This window comes from Oncorhynchus masou, chromosome 20 (assembly GCF_036934945.1).
Source record: "Oncorhynchus masou masou isolate Uvic2021 chromosome 20, UVic_Omas_1.1, whole genome shotgun sequence".
Taxonomy (NCBI): Eukaryota; Metazoa; Chordata; class Actinopteri; order Salmoniformes; family Salmonidae; genus Oncorhynchus; species Oncorhynchus masou.
This window is the reverse complement of record NC_088231.1, coordinates 21,544,376-21,555,159: the sequence shown is the minus strand read 5'-3', so window position 1 is coordinate 21,555,159 and position 10,784 is coordinate 21,544,376. Positions and strand designations below refer to the sequence as shown.

The 10,784-nt window shown below is 44.6% G+C and overlaps 2 protein-coding genes across 3 annotated transcripts in view; both read right to left on the bottom strand.

The window, feature by feature from the left end:
- The window catches only part of ecpas (Ecm29 proteasome adaptor and scaffold), a 176,247-nt gene that overhangs the window by 63,887 nt on the left and 101,576 nt on the right, over window positions 1–10,784 (bottom strand). The gene's annotated exons all lie outside the window — the stretch shown is intronic.
- The window catches only part of LOC135506436 (circadian locomoter output cycles protein kaput-like), a 41,504-nt gene that overhangs the window by 617 nt on the left and 30,103 nt on the right, over window positions 1–10,784 (bottom strand). The window contains exon 13 of the mRNA XM_064925828.1: window positions 535–546. Within this exon, the coding sequence (XP_064781900.1) occupies window positions 535–546 (12 nt within the window). The remainder of the gene's footprint in view (window positions 1–534; window positions 547–10,784) is intronic.

The following is a 10,784-nucleotide window of genomic DNA, read 5'->3' as shown; positions in this document are numbered from 1 at the left end:
AACCTGTAGTAACTTTACCATACTGCATCACTAGACAGAGGAGAGAGGAGAGGAACCTGTAGTAACTTTACCATACTGCATCACTAGACAGAGAGGAGAGAGGAGAGGAACCTGTAGTAACTTTACCATACTGCATCACTAGACAGAGAGAGAGAGGAGAGGAACCTGTAGTAACTTTACCATACTGCATCACTAGACAGAGAGGAGAGGAACCTGTAGTAACTTTACCATACTGCATCACTAGACAGAGAGGAGAGAGGAGAGGAACCTGTAGTAACTTTACCATACTGCATCACTAGACAGAGAGGAGAGGAACCTGTAGTAACTTTACCATACTGCATCACTAGACAGAGAGGAGAGAGGAGAGGAACCTGTAGTAACTTTACCGTACTGCATCACTAGACAGAGAGGAGAGGAACCTGTAGTAACTTTACCATACTGCATCACTAGACAGAGAGAGAGGAGAGGAACCTGTAGTGACTTTACCATACTGCATCACTAGACAGAGAGGAGAGGAACCTGTAGTAACTTTACCGTACTGCATCACTAGACAGAGAGGAGAGGAACCTGTAGTAACTTTACCATACTGCATCACTAGACAGAGAGGAGAGGAACCTGTAGTAACTTTACCATACTGCATCACTAGACAGAGAGGAGAGAGGAGAGGAACCTGTAGTAACTTTACCATACTGCATCACTAGACAGAGAGGAGAGGAGAGGAACCTGTAGTAACTTTACCATACTGCATCACTAGACAGAGAGGAGAGAGGAGAGGAACCTGTAGTAACTTTACCATACTGCATCACTAGACAGAGAGGAGAGGAACCTGTAGTAACTTTACCATACTGCATCACTAGACAGAGAGGAGAGAGGAGAGGAACCTGTAGTAACTTTACCATACTGCATCACTAGACAGAGAGGAGAGAGGAACCTGTAGTAACTTTACCATACTGCATCACTAGACAGAGGAGAGAGGAGAGGAACCTGTAGTAACTTTACCATACTGCATCACTAGACAGAGAGGAGAGAGGAGAGGAACCTGTAGTAACTTTACCATACTTATCACTAGACAGGAACTGCATCACTAGACAGAGAGGAGAGAGGAGAGGAACCTGTAGTAACTTTACCATACTGCATCACTAGACAGAGAGGAGAGAGGAGAGGAACCTGTAGTAACTTTACCATACTGCATCACTAGACAGAGAGGAGAGAGGAGAGGAACCTGTAGTAACTTTACCATACTGCATCACTAGACAGAGAGGAGAGCATCACTAGGAGAGGAACCTGTAGTAACTTTACCATACTGCATCACTAGACAGAGAGAGAGAGGAGAGGAACCTGTAGTAACTTTACCATACTGCATCACTAGACAGAGGAGAGAGGAGAGGAACCTGTAGTAACTTTACCATACTGCATCACTAGACAGAGAGAGAGGAGAGGAACCTGTAGTAACTTTACCATACTGCATCACTAGACAGAGAGGAGAGAGGAGAGGAACCTGTAGTAACTTTACCATACTGCATCACTAGACAGAGAGGAGAGAGGAGAGGAACCTGTAGTAACTTTACCATACTGCATCACTAGACAGAGAGGAGAGGAGAGGAACCTGTAGTAACTTTACCATACTGCATCACTAGACAGAGGAGAGAGGAGAGGAACCTGTAGTAACTTTACCATACTGCATCACTAGACAGAGAGGAGGAGGAGAGGAACCTGTAGTAACTTTACCATACTGCATCACTAGACAGAGGAGAGAGGAGAGGAACCTGTAGTAACTTTACCATACTGCATCACTAGACAGAGAGGGAGAGGAACCTGTAGTAACTTTACCATACTGCATCACTAGACAGAGAGGAGAGGAGAGGAACCTGTAGTAACTTTACCATACTGCATCACTAGACAGAGAGGAGAGGAACCTGTAGTAACTTTACCATACTGCATCACTAGACAGAGAGGAGAGGAACCTGTAGTAACTTTACCATACTGCATCACTAGACAGAGAGGAGAGGAACCTGTAGTAACTTTACCATACTGCATCACTAGACAGAGGAGAGAGGAGAGGAACCTGTAGTAACTTTACCATACTGCATCACTAGACAGAGAGGAGAGAGGAGAGGAACCTGTAGTAACTTTACCATACTGCATCACTAGACAGAGAGGAGAGGAACCTGTAGTAACTTTACCATACTGCATCACTAGACAGAGAGGAGAGGAACCTGTAGTAACTTTACCATACTGCATCACTAGACAGAGAGGAGAGGAACCTGTAGGACTTTACCATACTGCATCACTAGACAGAGAGGAGAGGAACCTGTAGTAACTTTACCATACTGCATCACTAGACAGAGAGGAGAGGAACCTGTAGTAACTTTACCATACTGCATCACTAGACAGAGAGGAGAGAGGAGAGGAACCTGTAGTAACTTTACCATACTGCATCACTAGACAGAGAGGAGAGTAACTTTTTACCATCACTGAACAGAGAGGAGAGAGGTAACTTTACCATACTGCATCACTAGACAGAGAGGAGAGGAACCTGTAGTAACTTTACCATACTGCATCACTAGACAGAGAGGAGAGAGGAACCTGTAGTAACTTTACCATACTGCATCACTAGACAGAGAGGAGAGAGGAGAGGAACCTGTAGTGACTTTACCATACTGCATCACTAGAACAGTGACTTTACCATACTGCATCACTAGACAGAGGAGAGGAACCTGTAGTAACTTTACCATACTGCATCACTAGACAGAGAGGAGAGAGGAGAGGAACCTGTAGTAACTTTACCATACTGCATCACTAGACAGAGAGGAGAGAGGAGAGGAACCTGTAGTAACTTTACCATACTGCATCACTAGACAGAGAGGAGAGGAACCTGTAGTAACTTTACCATACTGCATCACTAGACAGAGAGGAGAGGAACCTGTAGTAACTTTACCATACTGCATCACTAGACAGAGAGGAGAGGAACCTGTAGTAACTTTACCATACTGCATCACTAGACAGAGGAGAGAGGAGAGGAACCAGTAACTTTACCATACTGCATCACTAGACAGAGAGGAGAGGAACCTGTAGTAACTTTACCATACTGCATCACTAGACAGAGAGAGAGGAGAGGAACCTGTAGTAACTTTACCATACTGCATCACTAGACAGAGAGGAGAGAGGAGAGGAACCTGTAGTAACTTTACCATACTGCATCACTAGACAGAGAGGAGAGGAACCTGTAGTAACTTTACCATACTGCATCACTAGACAGAGAGGAGAGGAACCTGTAGTAACTTTACCATACTGCATCACTAGACAGAGAGGAGAGGAACCTGTAGTAACTTTACCATACTGCATCACTAGACAGAGAGGAGAGGAACTTTACCATACTGCATCACTAGACAGAGAGGAGAGGAACCTGTAACTTTACCATACTGCATCACTAACCTAGTTACCATACTGCATCACTAGACAGAGAGGAGAGGAGAGGAACCTGTAGTAACTTTACCATACTGCATCACTAGACAGAGGAGAGAGGAGAGGAACCTGTAGTAACTTTACCATACTGCATCACTAGACAGAGAGGAGAGAGGAGAGGAACCTGTAGTAACTTTACCATACTGCATCACTAGACAGAGAGGAGAGGAACCTGTAGTAACTTTACCATACTGCATCACTAGACAGGAACCTGTAGTAACTTTACCATACTGCATCACTAGACAGAGAGGAGAGGAACCTGTAGTAACTTTACCATACTGCATCACTAGACAGAGAGGAGAGGAGAGGAACCTGTAGTAACTTTACCATACTGCATCACTAGACAGAGAGGAGAGAGGAGAGGAACCTGTAGTAACTTTACCATACTGCATCACTAGACAGAGAGGAGAGGAACCTGTAGTAACTTTACCATACTGCATCACTAGACAGGAGAGAGGAGAGGAACCTGTAGTAACTTTACCATACTGCATCACTAGACAGAGAGGAGAGAGAGAGGAACCTGTAGTAACTTTACCATACTGCATCACTAGACAGAGAGGAGAGAGGAGAGGAACCTGTAGTAACTTTACCATACTGCATCACTAGACAGAGAGGAGAGGAACCTGTAGTAACTTTACCATACTGCATCACTAGACAGAGAGGAGAGAGGAGAGGAACCTGTAGTAACTTTACCATACTGCATCACTAGACAGAGAGGAGAGAGGAGAGGAACCTGTAGTAACTTTACCATACTGCATCACTAGACAGAGAGAGAGAGGAGAGGAACCTGTAGTAACTTTACCATACTGCATCACTAGACAGAGAGGAGAGAGGAGAGGAACCTGTAGTAACTTTACCATACTGCATCACTAGACAGAGAGGAGAGGAACCTGTAGTAACTTTACCATACTGCATCACTAGACAGAGAGGAGAGGAGAGTAAACCATACTGCATCACTAGACAGAGAGGAGAGGAACCTGTAGTAACATTACCATACTGCATCACTAGACAGAGAGGAGAGAGGAGAGGAACCTGTAGTAACTTTACCATACTGCATCACTAGACAGAGAGGAGAGGAAGGAGTAACTTTACCATACTGGATCACCTAGACAGAGAGGAGAGGAACCTGTAGTAACTGCATCACTAGACAGAGAGGAGAGGAGAGGAACCTGTAGTAACTTTACCATACTGCATCACTAGACAGAGAGGAGAGGAACCTGTAGTAACTTTACCATACTGCATCACTAGACAGAGAGGAGAGGAACCTGGTAACTTTACCATACTGCATCACTAGACAGAGAGGAGAGTAACTTTACCATACTGCATCACTAGACAGAGAGAGAGGAGAGGAACCTGTAGTAACTTTACCATACTGCATCACTAGACAGAGAGGAGAGGAACCTGTAGTAACTTTACCATACTGCATCACTAGACAGAGGAGAGAGGAGAGGAACCTGTAGTAACTTTACCATACTGCATCACTAGACAGAGAGGAGAGAGGAGAGGAACCTGTAGTAACTTTACCATACTGCATCACTAGACAGAGAGGAGAGAGGAACCTGTAGTAACTTTACCATACTGCATCACTAGACAGAGAGGAGAGAGGAGAGGAACCTGTAGTAACTTTACCATACTGCATCACTAGACAGAGAGGAGAGGAACCTGTAGTAACTTTACCATACTGCATCACTAGACAGAGAGGAGAGGAACCTGTAGTAACTTTACCATACTGCATCACTAGACAGAGAGGAGAGAGGAGAGGAACCTGTAGTAACTTTACCATACTGCATCACTAGACAGAGAGGAGAGAGGAGAGGAACCTGTAGTAACTTTACCATACTGCATCACTAGACAGAGAGGAGAGAGGAGAGGAACCTGTAGTAACTTTACCATACTGCATCACTAGACAGAGAGGAGAGAGGAGAGGAACCTGTAGTAACTTTACCATACTGCATCACTAGACAGAGAGGAGAGAGGAGAGAGGAACCTGTAGTAACTTTACCATACTGCATCACTAGACAGAGAGGAGAGAGGAGAGGAACCTGTAGTGACTTTACCATACTGCATCACTAGACAGAGAGGAGAGGAGAGGAACCTGTAGTAACTTTACCATACTGCATCACTAGACAGAGAGAGAGGAGAGGAACCTGTAGTAACTTTACCATACTGCATCACTAGACAGAGAGGAGGAGAGGAACCTGTAGTAACTTTACCATACTGCATCACTAGACAGAGAGGAGAGAGGAGAGGAACCTGTAACTTTACCATACTGCATCACTAGACAGAGAGGAGAGAGGAGAGGAACCTGTAGTAACTTTACCATACTGCATCACTAGACAGAGAGGAGAGGAAGGAACCTGTAGTAACTTTACCATACTGCATCACTAGACAGAGAGGAGAGAGGAGAGGAACCTGTAGTAACTTTACCATACTGCATCACTAGACAGAGAGGAGAGGAGAGGAACCTGTAGTAACTTTACCATACTGCATCACTAGACAGAGAGGAGAGGAACCTGTAGTAACTTTACCATACTGCATCACTAGACAGAGAGGAGAGAGGAACCTGTAGTAACTTTACCATACTGCATCACTAGACAGAGAGGGAGAGAGGAGAGACCTGTAGTAACTTTACCATACTGCATCACTAGACAGAGAGGAGAGAGGAGAGGAACCTGTAGTAACTTTACCATACTGCATCACTAGACAGAGAGGAGAGAGGAGAGGAACCTGTAGTAACTTTACCATACTGCATCACTAGACAGAGAGGAGAGAGGAGAGGAACCTGTAGTAACTTTACCATACTGCATCACTAGACAGAGAGAGAGGAGAGGAACCTGTAGTAACTTTACCATACTGCATCACTAGACAGAGAGGAGAGGAGAGGAACCTGTAGTAACTTTACCATACTGCATCACTAGACAGAGAGGAGAGAGGAGAGGAACCTGTAGTAACTTTACCATACTGCATCACTAGACAGAGAGGAGAGAGGAGAGGAACCTACCATACTGCATCACTAGACAGAGAGGAGAGGAACCTTTACCATACTGCATCACTAGACAGAGAGGAGAGAGGAGAGGAACCTGTAGTAACTTTACCATACTGCATCACTAGACAGAGAGAGGAGAGGAACCTGTAGTAACTTTACCATACTGCATCACTAGACAGAGAGGAGAGAGGAACCTGTAGTAACTTTACCATACTGCATCACTAGACAGAGGAGGAGAGGAACCTGTAGTAACTTTACCATACTGCATCACTAGACAGAGAGGAGAGAGGAGAGGAACCTGTAGTAACTTTACCATACTGCATCACTAACCTGTAGTAACTTTACCATACTGCATCACTAGACAGAGAGGAGAGAGGAGAGGAACCTGTAGTAACTTTACCATACTGCATCACTAGACAGAGAGGAGAGGAGAGGAACCTGTAGTAACTTTACCATACTGCATCACTAGACAGGAGAGAGGAGAGGAACCTGTAGTAACTTTACCATACTGCATCACTAGACAGAGAGGAGAGGAACCTGTAGTAACTTTACCATACTGCATCACTAGAGAGGAGAGGAACCTGTAGTAACTTTACCATACTGCATCACTAGACAGAGAGGAGAGAGGAGAGGAACCTGTAGTAACTTTACCATACTGCATCACTAGACAGAGAGGAGAGAGGAGAGGAACCTGTAGTAACTTTACCATACTGCATCACTAGACAGAGAGGAGAGGAACCTGTAGTAACTTTACCATACTGCATCACTAGACAGAGAGGAGAGAGGAGAGGAACCTGTAGTAACTTTACCATACTGCATCACTAGACAGAGAGTAACTTTACCATACTGCATCACTAGAGAGGAGAGGAACCTGTAGTAACTTTACCATACTGCATCACTAGACAGAGAGGAGAGGAGAGGAACCTGTAGTAACTTTACCATACTGCATCACTAGACTGTAGTAACTTTACCATAGCATCACTAGACAGAGGAGAGGAACCTGTAGTAACTTTACCATACTGCATCACTAGACAGAGAGGAGAGAGGAGAGGAACCTGTAGTAACTTTACCATACTGCATCACTAGACAGAGAGGAGAGAGGAGAGGAACCTGTAGTAACTTTACCATACTGCATCACTAGACAGAGAGGAGAGGAACCTGTAGTAACTTTACCATACTGCATCACTAGACAGAGAGGAGAGGAACCTGTAGTAACTTTACCATACTGCATCACTAGACAGAGCATCACTAGACAGAGAGGAGAGGAACCTGTAGTAACTTTACCATACTGCATCACTAGACAGAGAGGAGAGAGGAACCTGTAGTAACTTTACCATACTGCATCACTAGACAGAGAGGAGAGGAACCTGTAGTAACTTTACCATACTGCATCACTAGACAGAGAGGAGAGAGGAGAGGAACCTGTAGTAACTTTACCATCACTGCATCACTAGACTAGACAGAGGGAGAGGAGAGGAACCTGTAGTAACTTTACCATACTGCATCACTAGACAGAGAGGAGAGAGGAGAGGAACCTGTAGTAACTTTACCATACTGCATCACTAGACAGAGAGGAGAGAGGAGAGGAACCTGTAGTAACTTTACCATACTGCATCACTAGACAGAGAGGGAGAGGAACCTGTAGTAACTTTACCATACTGCATCACTAGACAGAGAGGAGAGAGGAGAGGAACCTGTAGTAACTTTACCATACTGCATCACTAGACAGTAACTTTACCATAGACTAGAGAGAGGAGAGGAACCTGTAGTAACTTTACCATACTGCATCACTAGACAGAGAGAGAGGAGAGGAACCTGTAGTAACTTTACCATACTGCATCACTAGACAGAGAGGAGAGGAACCTGTAGTAACTTTACCATACTGCATCACTAGACAGAGAGAGAGGAGAGGAACCTGTAGTAACTTTACCATACTGCATCACTAGACAGAGAGGAGAGAGGAGAGGAACCTGTAGTAACTTTACCATACTGCATCACTAGACAGAGAGGAGAGGAACCTGTAGTAACTTTACCATACTGCATCACTAGACAGAGAGGAGAGGAACCTGTAGTAACTTTACCATACTGCATCACTAGACAGAGAGGAGAGATAGACAGAGAGAGAGGAGAGGAACCTGTAGTAACTTTACCATACTGCATCACTAGACAGAGAACCTGTAGTAACTTTACCATAGAGAGGAGGAGAGGAACCTGTAGTAACTTTACCATACTGCATCACTAGACAGAGAGAGGAGAGGAACCTGTAGTAACTTTACCATACTGCATCACTAGACAGAGTAACTTTACCATACTGAGAGAGAGGAGAGGAACCTGTAGTAACTTTACCATACTGCATCACTAGACAGAGAGAGAGGAGAGGAACCTGTAGTAACTTTACCATACTGCATCACTAGACAGAGAGAGGAGAGGAACCTGTAGTAACTTTACCATACTGCATCACTAGACAGAGAGGAGAGAGGAGAGGAACCTGTAGTAACTTTACCATACTGCATCACTAGACAGAGAGGAGCATCACTAGACAGAGAGGAGAGGAACCTGTAGTAACTTTACCATACTGCATCACTAGACAGAGAGGAGAGAGGAACCTGTAGTAACTTTACCATACTGCATCACTAGACAGAGAGGAGAGAGGAGAGGAACCTGTAGTAACTTTACCATACTGCATCACTAGACAGAGAGGAGAGAGGAGAGGAACCTGTAGTAACTTTACCATACTGCATCACTAGACAGAGAGGAGAGAGGAGAGGAACCTGTAGTAACTTTACCATACTGCATCACTAGACAGAGAGGAGAGAGGAACCTGTAGTAACTTTACCATACTGCATCACTAGACAGAGAGGAGAGAGGAGAGGAACCTGTAGTAACTTTACCATACTGCATCACTAGACAGAGAGAGGAGAGGAACCTGTAGTAACTTTACCATACTGCATCACTAGACAGAGAGGAGAGGAACCTGTAGTAACTTTACCATACTGCATCACTAGAACCAGTAACTTTACCATACTGCATCACTAGACAGAGAGGAGAGGAACCTGTAGTAACTTTACCATACTGCATCACTAGACAGAGAGGAGAGGAGAGGAACCTGTAGTAACTTTACCATACTGCATCACTAGACAGAGAGGAAGAGGAACACTGTAGTAACTTTACCATACTGCATCACTAGACAGAGAGGAGAGAGGAGAGGAACCTGAGTAACTTTACCATACTGCATCACTAGACAGAGGAGAGGAACCTGTAGTAACTTTACCATACTGCATCACTAGACAGAGAGGAGAGGAACCTGTAGTAACTTTACCATACTGCATCACTAGACAGAGAGGAGAGAGGAGAGGAACCTGTAGTAACTTTACCATACTGCATCACTAGACAGAGAGGAGAGAGGAACCTGTAGTAACTTTACCATACTGCATCACTAGACAGAGAGGAGAGGAACCTGTAGTAACTTTACCATACTGCATCACTAGACAGAGAGGAGAGGAAGTAACTTTACCATAGGAGAGGAACCTGTAGTAACTTTACCATACTGCATCACTAGACAGAGAGGAGAGGAACCTGTAGTAACTTTACCATACTGCATCACTAGACAGAGAGGAGAGAGGAGAGGAACCTGTAGTAACTTTACCATACTGCATCACTAGACAGAGAGGAACCTGAGACTGCATCACTAGGAGAGGAGAACCTGTAGTAACTTTACCATACTGCATCACTAGACAGAGAGAGAGGAGAGGAACCTAGACAGAGGAGAGAGGAGAGGAACCTGGTAACTTTACCATACTGCATCACTAGACAGAGAGGAGAGGAAGTAACTTTACCATACTGCATCACTAGACAGAGAGGAGAGGAACCTGTAGTAACTTTACCATACTGCATCACTAGACAGAGGAGGAGAGGAACCTGTAGTAACTTTACCATACTGCATCACTAGACAGAGAGGAGAGGAACCTGTAGTAACTTTACCATACTGCATCACTAGACAGAGAGAGAGAGGAGAGAGGAACCTGTAGTAACTTTACCATACTGCATCACTAGACAGAGAGGAACCTGAGAACTTTACCATACTGCATCACTAGACAGGAACCTGTAGTAACTTTACCATACTGCATCACTAGACAGAGAGGAGAGGAACCTGTAGTAACTTTACCATACTGCATCACTAGACAGAGAGGAGAGGAACCATACTGTAGTAACCTTTACCATACTGCATCACTAGACAGAGAGGAGAGAGGAGAGGAACCTGTAGTAACTTTACCATACTGCATCACTAGACAGAGAGGAGAGGAACCTGTAGTAACTTTACCATACTGCATCA